General features: G+C 40.3%; 1 protein-coding gene across 5 annotated transcripts; it reads left to right on the top strand.

Annotated features, from left to right (window-relative positions):
* The first annotated feature begins 3787 nt into the window (after positions 1 to 3787).
* Positions 3788 to 16387, top strand: LOC118381803 (zinc finger protein ZFP2-like). Of its 5 annotated transcripts, none has more exons than XM_052492507.1 (10): positions 3788 to 3933; positions 5295 to 5453; positions 9549 to 9618; positions 9702 to 9904; positions 10000 to 10104; positions 10210 to 10308; positions 10493 to 10603; positions 11322 to 11442; positions 11544 to 11810; positions 12638 to 16387. In XM_052492507.1, exons 4-10 carry the CDS (start codon positions 9755 to 9757, stop codon positions 13555 to 13557), a joined length of 1773 nt encoding a protein of 590 aa, XP_052348467.1. In that variant the 5' UTR covers positions 3788 to 3933; positions 5295 to 5453; positions 9549 to 9618; positions 9702 to 9754; the 3' UTR covers positions 13558 to 16387. The 5 variants fall into 5 exon arrangements, with proteins under 5 accessions (XP_052348467.1, XP_052348466.1, XP_052348465.1 ...); XM_052492506.1 differs by lacking the exon at positions 3788 to 3933 and adding an exon at positions 4948 to 5135 and having other exon boundaries at positions 9549 to 9614; XM_052492505.1 differs by lacking the exon at positions 3788 to 3933 and adding an exon at positions 4948 to 5135.
* The last annotated feature ends 1976 nt before the right edge of the window (positions 16388 to 18363 follow it).

Genomic DNA, 18363 nt, shown 5'->3' with positions numbered 1-18363 from the left:
ATGTACACTTTCCACACATATTTATTGACTTTTAAAAAGACCACAGTAACATGACAGAATTTGTGCAAAGATAACGAAATCGGCTAGGGGATATTAGATGTACAACAGTAGTATTCTGTAACAAGCAATACGTGTTAAACATGAGGCACATGCAATCATGACAGCCTCTTTATGAAAGGCCTTTAATTAGGTGTTTCTAGGAGGGCTTAAACAAATATACAGTGAAACAAACATGTACACTTTACACACATTTTTATTGACTTTTATGTCACAATATGTATACAATATATCGGTTTATTAGACCTACCAACATAGAACACAATAGTGTATATCATGGGGAACTCCCGTTTTCATGGTTAATTGATAGGTGTTCAATTCTGTGGACTGAGAATCCAAAATACTTTGCACAACATATACATTAACCATGAAAACGGGAGTTCCCCATGATATACACTATTGTGTTCTATGTTGGTAGGTCTAATAAACCGATATATTGTATACATTGATAATATTATTTTGTCAGAAATTCAAGCCGTTGATACAGTTGTGTCCTCTATCGCCCGCCCTGCTGCTCGTGCTCTATCTGAACTACATTATGCAAATTATTCTAATGATTGAAGTGTATCAAGCTATTAAGCTGACTTAAAAACATATTTATGATTTAGTTAATTCAGAAGCTGAATATAAAAAGTATGGCTTCTTACATAGAAATGGGTCAGGCCTCTTGCTCAATAGCACAAAGCAGATCATTCAATCTAGGTTCTTACTGGTTCTAGACTATGTTGAAATAATCTAAATGAATGCAGCGACCCCTTCATTAAAAACTATTGATGCATTTGACCATAGAGGTAAATCAGCTCTTTGCTCCCCCCTTACATGGGTAATAATCTCCAAGCTGCTCTAAACGTTGATGTTTTTGGTGTCTCTGGGTTCATCTCTAGACTGGTGAATGAGGCCTGTTACAACTTTCTTACAAAATCTTTAAAGGTAGTTTGTGAAACCATTCAGTCATGGCTGTATGTAAAACATATTTAACACGTATTGCAGGTTACAGAAGCCTCTTGTTGTACTATGAATCCCCACTCATCCCTGTTATATATTGATGTGTTGGCTCTCTATGTACGTACATGTTTATAATACACATAGTGGGAATATTGTTTGCCATAAAGTTAATAACACCTAAACCTAAATATGAAATTACCTTTAGGATCTCTTACCACCCTATTACTTTGTGGTTCTAATCTCCCTCTTTTGCCCCAGTGACCAAATCTCTAACATTCCTGATCCTTCCCATATATTTTAACCCTAAACCGCTCACAATAACTATTGTCGATTGTTAGTCTCAGTGACCTTACTGACAATATCCCCGTTTAAAACAGCTCAAAATACATTGTTGGCTACAGTTTTCATGTCTTTCATTATGCAGACATTTGTTTTATTAGACTATATTTCTCATTAGGTATACGGTTGTCATCTTTGCTCCACCCTTACATGGCTAATAATCTCCAAGCTGCTCTAAACGTTGATGTTTTTGGTGTCTCTGGGTTCCTCTCTAGACTGGTGAATGAGGCCTGTTACACCTTTCTTACAAAACCTTTAAAGGTCGTTTGTGAAACCATTCAGTCGTGGATGTATGTAAAACATATTTAACACGTATTGCAGGTTACCGAAGCCTCCTGTTGTACTATGAATCCCCACTCATCCCTGTTAGATCTTGATGTGTTGGCTCTCTATGTATGTACACGTTTATAATCCACATAGTGGGAATATTGTTTTCCATAAAGTTAATAACCCCTAAACCGAAATATGAAATTACCTTTAGGATCTCTTACCACCCTATTACTTTGTGGTTCTAATCTCCCTCTTTCAAAATCGCCCCAGTGACCAAATCTCTAACATTCCTGATCCTTCCCATATAGTTTAACCCTAAACCGCCCACAATAACTATTGTCTATTGTTAGTCTGTAACCTTACTGACAGTATCCCCGTTTAAAACAGCTCAAAATACATTGTTGGCTACAGTTTTCATGTCTTTCATTATGCAGACATTTGTTTTATTAGACTATATTTCTCATTAGGAATACGGTTGTCATCCCCCTTGGAGGCTTGGTGCATGTACAAAGAAAAAGTACCAAATTCAACCATGGGTGGCTGTTAACTAAAATAATGGCAATGCGTGTAGTCGTTTTAAGGTTTTCATTGTTTTCTTGTCAGAGTTTTATGGTTTTGCATATGACTGTGCATTATATGCTGTCGTAATAGGGTTGAGGATCAGATCATGCTGTCACGATCTTCAGGGGTAATAAGAAGCGGACCAAAGCGCTGCGTGGTGTGAATGCATCGTTTTAATGGATGACGCAAACACAAAGTAAAGTGAACAAGCCACTAAATGACCAACTACCGTGACGCTATATACCAAATGTGCTGACACAAGCACCTATAACATAGACAATCACCCAACAATGACAACAAAGGCTACCTAAATATGGTTCCCAATCAGAGACAACGACTAACACAGGCCTCTGATTGAAAACCATATCAGGCCAGACACAGAAAAAGAAAAACTATACATACAGCATAGAATGCCCACTCAGATCACCCCCATACCCAACAAAACCTATAAACATACATAGCAAACTATGGTCCGGGCGTGACACAAACCTATTTGGAATTCTTGATCAATCAAAATGTACCTGTTTTCCGTATAGAATGACTTGTATACATATTATATTACAACTTTTTTTGTGTTTTGGCTTAGTGGTTGTTTCTTTACTAACTAGGAAAACTCAACAGTGTGTAAGTCTGAGAAACATTATTGAGCTGGTTGGTTTATTGTTGTTGAAAGCTTGACATGTACACACATTGAGAAGTGATTTTGCAGCAACAGTTTTAAAGTGGGTAATCGTATCATATATATATATATATATATCCTTGCATGTTTGAATTAGAGCTCCTTTAAAGTGTTTTAGATTATGATAATAATGTTATATTATTTTTATAATAATACATATCTGCAAACCAAATGTATTTCTGAAAACCCCTTTTTGCATCTTCAATAGTTGTAGATGTTCCAACGTTCGTAGACCTTTCATACAAAAAGACCTAATACTGTCTGTTTCATCGGTTCCTCCGATGTCGAGTCCCTAATGCATCCAAGTCACCGGTTGTGTCAGTATTTCATCGGTTCCTCCGATGTCGTTCAGAGTCCCTAATGCATCCAAGTCACCCGTTGTGTCCGTTGTCCATCATACCTAAAAAAATAATAATTAAAAAAATAAAAATAAAACGTTGTCCCCCCCTGTTTAAAACACAAATAACTCGGGTACAGTCGCTTCCCAATCACCTATGTCCAGTAGCCTTCAGAAATATCTATTAGGCGGGATTCACTTATTCACATCTCTTTTTTAATCTGTCCTGGCAGCTAAATATTCGGGGCTGTGGGTTTGCGCTAAAGCTGTGGTAACATAGTGTTAAAGTATATGCTCCACGTTCTGTTCCTAACTATCGAAAGTCCGGAATGAGTTTCGGGAGATATACAAGGTGTTGCATACAGGATATTTGGTTTAGAGAACACAGGCTGTGAATTCAAACAACAGGAGGGGATGTCGTTACATTCTGTCTGCAAACGGGGTGTGGGGGGGCCGCAGATTAGAGATATCTATGTTTAACCCCGGCTGGTCGGCTGATATCTCGATGCCTTATGCATGATAGTGCACACCTTGGTTTCAAACGATTCTCTACAGATAGAATGGGGCTACATGCTTGGGGCCCTGTTGAACACACACCCACACCCTTTGTTTTTGAAACAAACACACACACACTCCTGCTGCTCCGTCACACGCACACTCACGCACGCACCCGGATTTTCTGTCTTTTTTTCTTCGTGACAGACCGGGTTGATGGCTGGAAAGGACATTTTCCCTTCGTTAAAGGGTGAGATACTGTTTTAAAACCATTGATTTAAGACCAAAATATATAGTACTAACTTTTTAAAGACATGTTCGAATTAATTACCAAATTGTACTACTATTTAAACATGCATCATTAGTGTTTTTATGTAAAAACATTGGAGACCTACAGTTGTACATTATTACAAACTTTATAACATACCATTGTAGGAAAGACTATAAATTGCTTCTGAGAATCTACGTCTAACAGTCGCTTCCCAACCCCCTATGTCCAGTAGCCTTAAGAAATATCTATTAGGAGGGATTCACTTATTCACATCTCTTTTTTTAATATGTCCTGGCAGCTAAATATTCGGGGCTGTGGGTTTGCGCTAAAGCTGTGGTAACTGTATTAAAGTATATGCTCCACGTTCTGTCCCTAACTAGGGGGGTGTTTCGAGACATTTTTTGTTTTATAATGGTTACATGTTCATTACACACCTATGCATTCTATATTATTAAGTAGGCTGTTGGTCTTTTGAGGTCCGTTACGTCAATTTGCCTTTATACATCTCATTGACCTACTGTCAACTCCCTCAGTTGTAAACATCTACAATAATCATTAGACGTACGCGTCAGAGTTATCATACCCCTTGTCGGGGTTTGTACAGAGTTGGTTAAATCCGCTCTTTTGCTCCCCACTTACATGGCTAATAATCTCCAAGCTGCTCTAAGCGGTGTTGTTTGAGTGAATATTGTTTTACATAAAGTTAATAACCCCCCTAAACCGATATATGAAATTACCTCTGCCCCTATCTATAAAGCGTGAGATACATTTTTAAAACCAGTGATTTAATTCAAAAGATTTAGTACCTACATTTTAACACATTCCAAAATGTTTACTATTTCTTAAAGATAAAGGGTCCTGTTAGCCCCGACCTGTAACTGACAGTTAGACTTACAGGTTATGTCGTTGTCTTTTGTTTGAATTGTTTATGTGTCCGCTGTGCGGGGGAAATGATAATACAAGCGGAACTATGTAGCTAATACTGTTGTAACGGGGATCCTTATTGTAGCAACACACGTTTGGAGGTAAGGCAATCCTGCGCTGCGTTAACTAAGTTTTCATGTCATCGGGTGTAGTTCATAAAGGTTGAAGAGTGTATGTTAGGATGAAGTGTGAATTCATGCCAGGAATAATAAGTGTGAAGTTTGATTTCCTCCCTTCTGTAATAAGCAGCCAATGAGGTATTTTTTTCCTTTATTCATGTGTTTAATCTGAACCCTTTATAACACCGGTTAAACTGTTATGTATGTAAGCACTTCAGAGTTATACCAAGCTAATAAGTCACTCGTAAGATAAGGTTGTAAGAGTGTGCTTAACTGTATTTTTCATTTACTTTATAGTTCTCACGGAAGGGGATAATTCTCACTGAAACTACAGAATAAAGCCGCCAGTTAAAATCAAGGAACGGTTGTGCTCGTGGTTACTGAAGGGAGCGACACGACCATTATCCGTTTCGAATTCACCAACTCAAAGACGCTTGCCCGCTCCATCATAACTCGGTAAGTTTTCCCTCCCTGTGTAGATCAAACGTCCTGCCTGTAAATTCTGGGTATGCCCACATCATCAATGAATAAGATGTGTAGAAAACTGATTAGCCATAGTTAAAGGCCTTTCATAAAGCAGCTGTCATGATTGCATGTTACAGAATACTACTGTTGTACATCTAATATCCCCTAGCAGATTTCGTTGCCTTTGCACAAATTCTGTCATGTTACTGTGGTCTTTTTAAAAGTCAATAAATATGTGTGTAGCGTGTACATGTTTGTTTCACTGTAGATCTGTTTAAGACCTCCTAGAAACACCTAATTTCATCCCCCGGCATTAATTAATAAGCTGTGTAGAAGCTGTTTAGCCATAATTAAAGGCCTTTCATAAAGCAGCTGTCATGATTGCACGTGCCTCATGTTTAACACGTATTGCTTGTTACAGAATACTACTGTTGTACATCTAATATCCCCTAGCAGATTTCGTTGCCTTTGCACAAATTCTGTCATGTTACTGTGGTCTTTTTAAAAGTCAATAAATATGTGGGGAAAGTGTACATGTTTGTTTCACTGTATATTTGTTTAAGCCCTCCTAGAAACACCTAATTAAAGGCCTTTCATAAAGAGGCTGTCATGATTGCATGTGCCTCATGTTTAACACGTATTGCTTGTTACAGAATACTACTGTTGTACATCTAATATCCCCTAGCAGATTTCGTTGCCTTTGCACAAATTCTGTCATGTTACTGTGGTCTTTTTAAAAGTCAATAAATATGTGTGGAAAGTGTACATGTTTGTTTCACTGTAGATCTGTTTAAGACCTCCTAGAAACACCTAATTTCATCACACAGCATTAATTAATAAACTGTGTAGAAGCTGTTTAGCCATAAGTAAAGGCCTTTCATAAAGCGGCTGTCATGATAAACCTGAATCTGAAAATACCTTTAGGATCTTTTCTTTGGGGTTCTAATCTCCCCAGGTGTACATGCCCTGAAAATCCTTAGGCTGGAGCCCTCTGGAAGCTCTGTGTCTGTACATATAAAGAGAACTAAATAGGAAACTAGGCTGAGAAACATTATTTAGATGGCTGTTTAATTGTTGTTTAAAGCCTGAAATGGACACAATGCCAAGGGACCTTGTTTCTAACACACACACACACACACACACACACACACACACACACACACACACACACACACACACACACACACACACACACACACACACACACACACACACACACACACACACACACACCTTGTTTCTAACACACACACACACACACAGACACACACATTCCTTGTTTCTAACACACACACACACACACACACACACACACACACACACACACACACACACACACACACACACACACACACACACACACACACACACACACACACACACACACACACATATTCAGGTCTTAAAGATGGCTTGTTCTGGACATTTATAATGCTGAGGCCCCAGATCCATAACCCAGGACATTCCTGCTTCATAGATAACAACCGTAAGGGAAATAAAACTGGGGGGTGGAGGGGGGCATGGGCCACAAAATAACACACACCCTCTAACACATGACCACACGAACAGGGGGGCGGGGCGGGGGCACATATTCAGTACATGTCAGCAGGTCATAAGGTCAGCAATCAATCATTTTTTTGACACCTGTCACCAATCAATCATTTTGACACATGCCGTATCCTATTACTCTCTAACATGCCATTGGAACACAAGAGTGATGATTGCTGATAATGGGCCTATGTAGATATTCCATAAAAATCTGCCGTTTCCAGCTACAATAGTCATTTACCCACTTTAACAATGTCAACACTGTATTTCTGATAAATTTGATGTTATTTTAATGGTCCAAATTAATGGCTTTTCTTTCAAGAACAAGGATATTTCTATGTGACCCCAAACTTTTGAATGGTAGTGTGTGTGTATATATATATATATATATATATATATATATATATATATATATATATATATATATATACAGTACCAGTCAAAAGTTTGGACACACCTGCTCATTCCAGGGTTTTCTTTATTTTTCAAATGTTCTACATTGTAGAATAATAGTGAAGGCATCAAAACAATGAAGTAACAGATATGGAATCATGTAGTAACCAAAAAGGTGTTAAACAAATGAAAATGTGTTATATTTGAGATTCTTCAAAGTAGCCACCCTTTGCCTTGATGACAGTTTTGCATACTCTTGGCATTCTCTCAACCAGCTTCATGAGGTAGTCACTTGGAATGCATTTCAATTAACAGGTGTGCCTTGTTAAAAGTTAATTTGTGGAATTTCTTTCTTTCTTAATGTGTTTGAGCCAGTCAGTTGTTGTAACACGGTAGTGCTGGTATACAGAACATACACCTATTTGGTAAAAGACCAAGTCAATATTATGGCAAGAACAGCTCAAATAAGCAAAGAGAAATGACAGTCCATCATTACGCAGAGTAGGTGAACGGATGATCTCCGCATGTGTGGTTCCCACCATGAATCATGGAGGAGGAGGTGTGGTGATGCTTTGCTGGTGACAGTCTGTGATTTATTGAGAATTGAAGGCACACTTAACCAGCATGGCTACCACAACATTCTGCAGTGTTACGCCATCCCATCTGGTTGGCGCTTAGTGGGACTATTATTTGTTTTTCAACAGGACAATGACCCAAACCCACCTCCAGGCTGTGTAAAGGCTATTAGAATAAGAAGGAGAGTGATTGAATGTTGCATCAGATGACCTTGCCTCCACAATCACCCGACCTCAACCCAATTGAGATGGTTTGGGATGAGTTGGACCGCAGAGTGTAGGAAAAGCAGCCAACAAGTGTTCAGAATATGTGGGAACTCCTTCAAGACGGTTGGAAAAGCATTCCAGGTGAAGCTGGTTGAGCGAATGCCAAGAGTGTGCAAAGCTGTCAAGGCAAAGGGTGGCTACTTTGAAGAATCAAAATTCTTAAATATATTTTGATATATTTGTTTAACACTTTTTTGTTTACGACATGATTCCATATGTGTTATTTCATAGTTTTGATGTCTTCACTATTATTCTACAATGTAGAAAATAGTCCAAATTAAGAAAAACCCTTGAATGAGTAGGTGTGTCCAAACTTTTGACTGGGACTGTATATATTTTTATTTTATTTCAATTTTGTAGTAAAGCATAATTAATTTATATTATAGTCCAGTTCTGTTCGTTAATGGAACATATTGCATGCCAACCGCTGTTAAATTATGTTGATACCGGAAGTGAACGTTTTTGGCCTAAAACGTCATATATAAACGACGACCGTGAATGTTCGGTTATTTTGCTTCTCATCTAGCTAGCTGGATAGCTAACCAGCTTGTGAATTTTGGGAAAATGGCTGAATCGTTTGAAGAACGTCTCGTAAAAGCTGTCAAAGAGCATACACACTTGTATGATACTTCAATGCGTTTACATTTCGACAAAGAGGCTCTCGAACACAGTTGGCGCGAAATTGCTACATATTTAAACTCCGATCCAGATACTTGCAGGAAGAAATGGAGACTTGCAAGGGACCGTCATGTGAGAGCACTGAAAAAGTCTAAGGACATGCCAGAGGGTGTACCGAGGCCTGGAAGCCTGAGTTGGCTCACCATTTTTATAAAACATCGGCAAACCAACCCAAACTTTCCCGAGGTAGCTAGTTAGCGAAGATACAGAAAATGTGTGGTTACAGTCACTTACCTAGTTGCCAGACCTGTGTTATTCACAGCCAGCTAGATACTGCTAGCATGACTAGTTATGTGTGTAATACCATAGACTTATAGACCGGTAATTATCGGTATTATCAAAGAAGATTATCTAATAGTTCGACTGAATAAACCACTATTTTTGCCACTGGGTTCGCAGTTCAAATAAGTGCAATATCACCACCAGCACCAGAGGACGCACATACATCAATACGAGATAGCGGAGATTAATGTAACATTTTATTTTTCAAAAATGAAAACACCGAGTCAACTAATTTAGTCATAAAATGAGAACGTACTGTTTTATTGTTTGCAACATGCTAGCCTTACTGTTAATATTTTAAAGATGTGCAATAACTACCTCTTGTTTTTGTTGGTTTCCATAGATCTCAGCAGACAGAGTTGAGAGTCCTAATGACAACCTGGATCAGACTCCCTTGTTTTCAGACCAGGCAGGTAAGCCAATATTAGAGGTGTGTAGTTGGCTACAGACACGATCCTTATATTTCCATACTGGCTCCTTTTTTATTTTACTGTAGGTCCACTGTTCCCTTTATCATCTTTCCGTCTCCTGGTTCCACCTCTACGACTGATGTCAGCTTTCATGTGGCAAGTGGCTCAAGAGCGTAATGTGATGCACTATGGGAAGCTGGAGGAGTTTGTGACTTTGGTGACAGAGATGGTTCCAGAGCTGCTGAGCTCCAGGCAGAGGACCCAACTCATCCTGGGTCTGAGAGCAAGGGTGAGAAGTAGGAAGGTGGAGAAGGTGTGGATGCATGGATGTTCAGAAAGGATCTTTAGTCCAATGACTATTATTCTCATAAAATCTACTTTCAGATGGTTTTAGAGTTGTTTCGTAATGAAAACCCACCGGACCCCCAGACCATCCAACTTAATTTGGACAGAATCAAAACTTCTTCAGTACATGCTGTGCACAAGGATGTATGTAACTTTCAGTGTCTAAAGTAGTCTGGATGCTATTGAATAGAGGGAGCTTATATTGTCTTTCTTTTGAAGCTGATTGTATTATTCATTTTACATGCCCAGTCACAGAGTAGAAATGAGTTGGAGTCTTCAGAGTCTAACTTCGTGGAGCTGGTCAAAACCCTGCTAGAAGACCCTTCTGAGAAGAAGCACTTCTTCCAGGTGGGAAATATCCTAATGAATCATAGTTGTCACTTTCAGATTCAATAGGACAGCATGTTCCAGCAATGTAAAACTCAGTAGTGAAATGTTGCTTGTTTTACTGTAACTGATGAAAGGCCATACAAAATGAATAATCCAGCAAGGTGTTGGTTTCAACAACGCTTGTTTTATTTTTCTCTCTCAGGTGGTGTTCCCAATACGTTATGGCCCTCGGTATGACACAGCACTGCAGATACTGATGTGGGAGTTTCTCTCCCGACTGGAGGAGCTGCTGCCTGTACCAGACCTCACAGAGGTACAGGCTCCATATCTTAATAGCATGAAATCTTTAGATGGTCAGGCTTGTCATGTTATTTCTTCAATATCACATGCTTAGGGGTGTCACTGTTTTCGTAATGGCACTATATAAGATCCAGTCTTTGGGAACAGAGTTTCTTGTTCATGACTGTCCTTTTTGTCAACTAAAGTTGAATCCTATATGATTAATGTAGAGACACAGGAGAGGAGTGCTTCTTTGATTGAAGACCATGGTGCTTGCCTACGAAGCGGCAAAGGGAGCTGCACCTCCTTACCTTCAGGCTATGCTGAAACCCTACACCCTAACCCAAGCACTCTGTTCTGCCACCTCTGGTCTCTTGGCCCCTCGCACCCCTACGGGTGGGCAGCTCCTCTGTCCTGGCATCCCAACTAACCCCCCCCCACTAACTGTATGTCACTCCGGATAAGAACGTCTGCTAAATGACTGAAATATACCATCCATGAGGTGCTCTATGATTATGAAATGAAATATTATAGAACAAAAATAAGTTAATGTTGGATAGTAAACAATGCTGTAAAAGCCTTTGTGAAAACAAACTTCCAGAAGTAATCAAGCCACTCTCATGTAGTGGAAACATGTAAAAGCCTTTGTTTTACGGCTTATGCATGGCAAGGACAAAAACAGCCACCGAATATGAATGTTCTGTGAGAGACAGCTGCAGAAACCTTTCTAATGTTCCTTTTCATCCTTTCAGACAGCATCTTGTCTCAGCCTTGCCCCCTCTGACCTGGAGGAGTTCTGGCATTCTGTCTCTGACCCCGACCACCTGAAGACACTGCTGCAGCATCATAGACATCTGGGTCACTTGAGCAAAAGTGAGTCTTATGAAGAGGATGTTAGCCATGTGCTCTTCTGTAAATTAGTGGAGTTGCATTTTTCCGTTTCCTTTCCTGAGATAAATTCTCTCTCCCTTCAGATGAATTCTCCAACCAGGTCGCAGACAACATCTTATCCACATTGTCAATTCCTCAAATTCATGGCCTGAAGTCAAGCCTTGATGGACATGAAGGCATGAAAGGGAGCACAGAGGGGTGGAAGATCAACAGAGAGGAAGGAGAGTTGCATTTTGAAAAGAACTTGGATGATGATGGAAGTGAGAGAAATGAAGACACTGAGAGGGGATTGAAGGATGAGGATGACGCAAAGTGGACCTCCCCTCTGAGTGAACCAGAGGACTCGGATGGTAAGGAGATTCAGAATGATAGTCCATTTCCACCATGTATTTTTAAGTGATTTGTAAAAGCCTGACTTGTTACATTACCTAGAGATAAAAATCAGGAATTGCTTCACACCACTGTCAAATGTTATACTTATGAATTAGAGGTTGATATCAGTTCCTACTTATAAAACCATCAAATATAGAGGCGCTGTGTATATTGTTCTGGAGAAGGACGTTTTCGTGTTTTTGAGAGCACTACACTGAAGGCTGTTTCCAACAATGGCTGCCACTGCTAACGGAACCATTCATTTCAATGGGATGTTGGTTGGCGAGCAACGTTAACTGGAAGATGCTGAAACTTGCTAAATAATAAGCTAATGTACTTTTAAAAATGTCTGTCTGAGAAATCCTCTCCTAGACCTGCACTGTCAGAAACCTCTCCTTCAGAGATCCACTCCGGGGTGAATTTTCCCCTAAGTACAGAGCTAGGATCAGCTTCCCTACCCCCAATCCTAACCTAAACCACTAGTGGAGGAAAACCCAAAACCGACCGAAGATCAGCATCTAGGGACATCTTCCCCTAAATCAGGTACATTCAGCATGACGGCAGCGTGCCAGCTCATTTACAGCTGGCAGAAATGTGATTGCATTTGCTGCATCACAATACATGCTGTTCTGGTCCAAGATCTTGGACCCGCCACTCTGGTAGGTCCAGGATTCATTTGTGTCAGGCTTTGTTTTGTTCGCATTATGTTTTGTAACGCGGATCATGGTACCAAGCACTCCAGGATCTGGGTCATAGAATGTAATGTAAAAGTGTCTGAATTGTTCTGTCTGCTTTCTGCCTACAGAACCGGCTAGTGACATGCCCTCCCAGGTCTTCTCCTGCCCCCAGTGCCCATTCTCCCACAGGGAAATGGTGGACCTTCATCAGCACATCAGGAAGGAACATCTAACAGAGGAGGACAGCAGGAGCCTGGACTCTGGAGGAGCTGAGAACTCACTGCCATCCAGTCAAACAGCCAAGAGCTCCTCAGCCAAGAGCTCCTCAGCCAAGAGCTCCTCAGCCAAGAGCTCCTCAGCCAAGAGAATTAATAAGAACACCTGCAAACAGTGTGGGAAGGGTTTCAGATGCACAACTGACCTGAAACGACACCAAAGTGTTCACACCAATGTGCAGCCGTTCCGGTGCAACCAGTGTGAGAAGAGATTCAAATCGGAGAGATATCTACAACTGCACAAGAAAAGTCACGACGTAGAACCGATGCACAGGCCTATTTGCCAGCACTGTGGCAAGAGTTACACTAGTGCAGCTGTCCTCAAAATACACATACGTACCCACACCGGTGAGCGGCCTTACTCCTGCTCAGTCTGTGGGAAGAAGTTCAATCAAAAGCACACATTAGTTAGACACCTCCGGATGCACAAAGGAGAGAGACCATACCTGTGTAGCGTATGCGGGAAGGCTTTCTTTGTTTCCGGGGAACTCTTAGTGCACATGCGTTTTCACACAGGGGAACGGCCTTACCGCTGTAAACCGTGTGGAAAGGCTTTCAGCACGTCATGCGCTCTCACGTCGCATAAGCGATGGCACTCAAACGAGCGCCCATTCACCTGCTCCCTGTGTTCAAAGGGCTTTGCGGAAACTGGTGGCCTTAAAAGACACATGTTTATTCATACTGAGGAGAAGCCCCATTACTGCCACACGTGTGGGAAAGGATTTAGTCAGTTGAGCAACATGAGAATACATTTGAAAACTCATAAAAAATAATGTCATTGGCTCTTTGTCAGACTAATGGAATTTTTAACTAGTGTAATGTTTATTTCTCCTTGAGCTCAAAGCCAAAAGTAAGGAAAAAATGAAATTGTATTATAGGTAATGTACATCGTCCTGACAAAGTATCCATTCTGTTATTTTCCCCTTGGTAATGTGATCTGTTAAGGAACTTTGGGCACAGACTTCACAATGACACTGAGGTTTTACTTAGTGCACTGCCAACTGCACTGTACTCTGTGAGCACAGTAGGGTTAACATGGTGTAAGGATCACACGTAGTTCGTGTTGGCCGTTCTGTACCTGAAGTAATGAGAAGTTTTGACTGCAACTATCAAGTTGTCTTTTTAATAATCATTCATGTGTTTTGGGGCAAGCTCCTGATATATGTTGGAACAGAGTCCTCCCTTTTCTCCTGCATAGTCACCTGTTCACGTGTCCTTGTCTGAGACATTTTTATTTTCAGTCAGGCACCTGATTCCCTTCTGGTTCGTGCTGGGATGAAGTGCAATTAGGTACACTTTGTTTCCATTGTAATCCTTCTGGTGGTCCTTCTGTAGCTCAGTTGGTAGAGCATGGCGCTTGTAACGCCAGGGTAGTGGGTTCGACTCCCGGGACCACCCATACGTAGAATGTATGCACACATTACTGTAAGTCGCTTTGGATAAAAGCGTCTGCTAAATGGCATATATTATATATATATTATTATAATCAGACCTGGGTTCAAATACTATTTCAAACATCTCAACATTCACCTACAGTGGGGGGGTATTTAGTCAGCCACCAATTGTGCAAGTTCTCCCACTTAAAAAGATTAGAGAGGCCTGTAATTTTCATCATAGGTACACTTCAACTATGACAGACAAAATGAGAGAGGAAAAAATCCAGAAAATCACATTGTATGTTTTTTTTTAAATTAATTTATTTGCAAATTATGGTGGAAAATAAGTATTTGGTCACCTACAAACAAGCAAGATTTCTGGCTCTCACAGACCTGTAACTTCTTCTTTAAGAGGCTCCTCTGTCCTCCACTCGTTACCTGTATTAATGGCATCTGTTTGAACTTGTTATCAGTATAAAAGACACCTGTCCACAACCTCAAACAGTCACACTCCAAACTCCACTATGGCCAAGACCAAAGAGCTGTCAAAGGACACCAGAAACAAAATTGTAGACCTGCACCAGGCTGGGAAGACTGAATCTGCAATAGGTAAGCAGCTTGGTTTGTAGAAATCAACTGTGGGAGCAATTATTAGGAAATGGAAGATATACAAGACCACTGATAATCTCCCTCGATCTGGGGCTCCACGCAAGATCTCACCCCGTGGGGTCAAAATTATCACAAGAACGGTGAGCAAAAATCCCAGAACCACATGGGGGGACCTAGTGAATGACCTGCAGAGAGCTGGGACCAAAGTAACAAAGCCTACCATCAGTAACACACTACGCCGCCAGGGACTCAAATCCTGCCGTGCCAGACGTGTCCCCCTGCTTAAGCCAGTACATGTCCAGGCCCGTCTGAAGTTTGCTAGAGAGCATTTGGATGATCCAGAAGAAGATTGGGAGAATGTCATATGGTCAGATGAAACCAAAATATAACTTTTTGGTTAAAACTTGACTTGTTGTGTTTGGAGGACAAAGAATGCTGAGTTGCATCCAAAGAACACCATACCTACTGTGAAGCATGGGGGTGGAAACATCATGCTTTGGGGCTGTTTTTCTGCAAAGGGACCAGGACGACTGATCTGTGTAAAGGAAAGAATGAATGGGGCCATGTATCATAAGATTGAGTGAAAACCTCATTCCATCAGCAAGGGCATTGAAGATGAAACATGGCTGGGTCTTTCAGCATGACAATGATCCCAAACACACCGCCTGGGCAACGAAGGAGTGGCTTTGTAAGAAGCATTTCAAGGTCCTGGAGTGGCCTAACCAGTCTCCAGATCTCAACCCCATAGAAAATCTTTGGAGGGAGTTGAAAGTCTGTGTTGCCCAGCAACAGCCCCAAAACATCACTGCTCTAGAGGAGATCTGCATGGAGGAATGGGCCAAAATACCAGCAACAGTGTGTGAAAACCTTGTGAAGACTTACAGAAAACGTTTGACCTCTGTCATTGCCAACAAAGGGTATATAACAAAGTATTGAGATACTTATTTTCCACCATAATTGCAAATAGATTCATTAAAAATCTACAATGTGATTTTCTAGATTTTTTTTCTCATTTTGTCTGTCATAGTTGAAGTGTACCTATGATGAAAATTACAGGCCTCATCTTTTTAAGTGGGAGAACTTGCACAATTGGTGGCTGACTAAATACTTTTTTCCCCCACTGTACATTGTCCAAGTAAGTATTCCGATATATTTTATTTCAAAAGACAAGTTGAATATTTTTATGTATTTGAAAATACTCATACACTCCCATGCATTTAACCCAGGTTTTTGAAAATAGTATTTAAAATAAGTGTTTGAAAATACACGTACTACTTGGTTTTTACAAATAGCCATTCAAATAGAAGTACTTGTTTGGGGCTTGTATTTGAACATTCTCAAATACACTGAAAAATGTATTTTAAATACCAGATATCCAAATGCATATTTGAACCCAGGTCTGATTGTAATAAATAATCACTCAGTAATTGTCTGTGGTGACTCAATCATTTGTAAATTAACTAATACTACAGCATGTGTATGATATATGTATATTATTATGTACATGATGCTACATTTATTATCTGTCAAACGCTGTTTAAGTGTGGGAAAGGAATTACTCGGATGAGCAACATGAGACTTTTTGAAAACTTGTAAGAAATAAACTCATTGGATCTTTGTCAGACTATAGTGATTTTTACATTCGTGTTCGGTGTTTCTCCTTGAGCTCATTGTATTACAGGTCATGTACAATGAACAAAAATATAAACTCAACAAGTGTTGGTTTCATGAGCAGAAATAAAAGATCCCAGAAATCTTCCATATCCACAAAAGCTTATTTCTCTGAAATTTGGTGCACACATTTGTTTACATCCCTGTAAGTGAGCATTTCTCCTTTGCCAAGATAATCCATCCACCTTATATGTGTAGCTGATTAAACAGCACGATCATTGTGCTGGGGACATTAAATGGTCACTAAAATGTGTTGTCACAACACAATGCCACAGATGTCTCAAATTTTGAGGGATCATGCAATTGGCATGCAGGAATGTCCACCAGAGCTGTTGTCAGATAATTGAATGTTAATTTCTCTACCATAAGCTGCCTCCAATGCCTTTTGGAGATTTTGGCCGTACGTTCAAACACAGACCAGGTCTATGGCGTTGTGTGGGCAAGTGGTTTGCTGATGTCAACGTTGTGAACATGGTGGCGGTCAGGTTATGGTATAGGCAGGCATAAGGTACGAACAATGACACAATTGCATTTTATCGATGGCAATTTGAATGCACAGAAATACTGTGACAAAATCCTGAGGCCCATTGTCATGCTATTCTTCCACCAACATCACCTCATGTTTCAGCATGATAATGCACTGCCCCATTTTACAAGGATCTGTACACAATTCCTGGAAGCTGAAAATGTCCCAGTTCTTCCATTTCCTGCATAGTAAACAGACATGTCACCCATTGAGCATGTTTGGGATGCTCTGGGTCGAAGTTTATGACAGGGTGGTCCAGCTCCCGACAATATCCAGCAATTTCACACAGCCATTGATGAGGAGTGGGACAACATTCCAAGGGCCACAATCAACAGCCTGCTCAACTCTATGCAAAGAAGATGTGTCACGTTGCCTGAGGGAAATTATGGTCACACCAGATACTGACTGGCTTTCTGATCCACGTCCTTCCTTTTTTTTAATAAGGTATCTGTGACCAACAGATACATATCTGTATTCCCAGTCGTGAAATTACTACATTAGTTTCTAAATCATTTTTTAAAATTGACTGATTTCTATACATGAACTGTAACTCCTCAAAATCTTCAAAATCTTGCAAGCTGCGTTTATATTTTTGTTCAGTATAATTAACAATGAAAAGCTGAAATGTCTTGAGTCAATAAGTATTCAACCTCTTTGTTTTGGCAAGCCTAAATAAGTTCAGGGAGTAAAAATGTGCTTAACAAGTCACATAAGTTGCATGGACTCACTCTGTGTACAATAACAGTGTTTAACATGATTTACGAAAGACTACCTCATCTCTGTACCCCACACATACAATTATCTGTAAGGTCCCTCAGTCGAGCAGTGAATTTCAACAACAGAATCAACCACAAAGACCAGGGCGGTTTTCCAATGCCTCGCAAAGAAGGGCACCTATTGGTAGATGGGTAGAAATGTAATAAAAAACAGACAGTAAATAGCCCATTGAGCATGGGGAAGTTATTACACTTTGGATGGTGTATCAATACACCCAGCCATTACAAAGACACAGATGTCCGACTCACTTCCCGGAGAGGAAGTTAACCACTCAGGGATTTCACCATGAGGCCAATGGTGACTTCAAAACAGAGTTTAATGACTATGATAAGAGAAAACAACATTGTAGTTACTCCACAAAACTAGTCTAATGGACAGAGTGAAAAGAAGGAACCCTGTACAGAATACAAATATTCCAAAACACGCATCCTGTTTGCAACAAAGCACTAAAGTAATCCTGCAAAAATACAATGTGTTATTTTGGGGCGAGTCCAAAAAAAATCATGGGCAAAAGTGTGACAATCCAGTTGTGGAAATCTGTTAGACACGTACCCAGAAAGACTCAGCTGTAATCGCTGCCAAAGGTGCTTCAACAAAGGTTTGACTCAGGGGTGTGACTA

The sequence above is a fragment of the Oncorhynchus keta genome, chromosome 33, assembly GCF_023373465.1.
Source record: "Oncorhynchus keta strain PuntledgeMale-10-30-2019 chromosome 33, Oket_V2, whole genome shotgun sequence".
Classification (NCBI taxonomy): Eukaryota; Metazoa; Chordata; class Actinopteri; order Salmoniformes; family Salmonidae; genus Oncorhynchus; species Oncorhynchus keta.
Note: the sequence above shows the minus strand (reverse complement) of the source record. Positions and strands in the feature narration are given on the sequence as shown.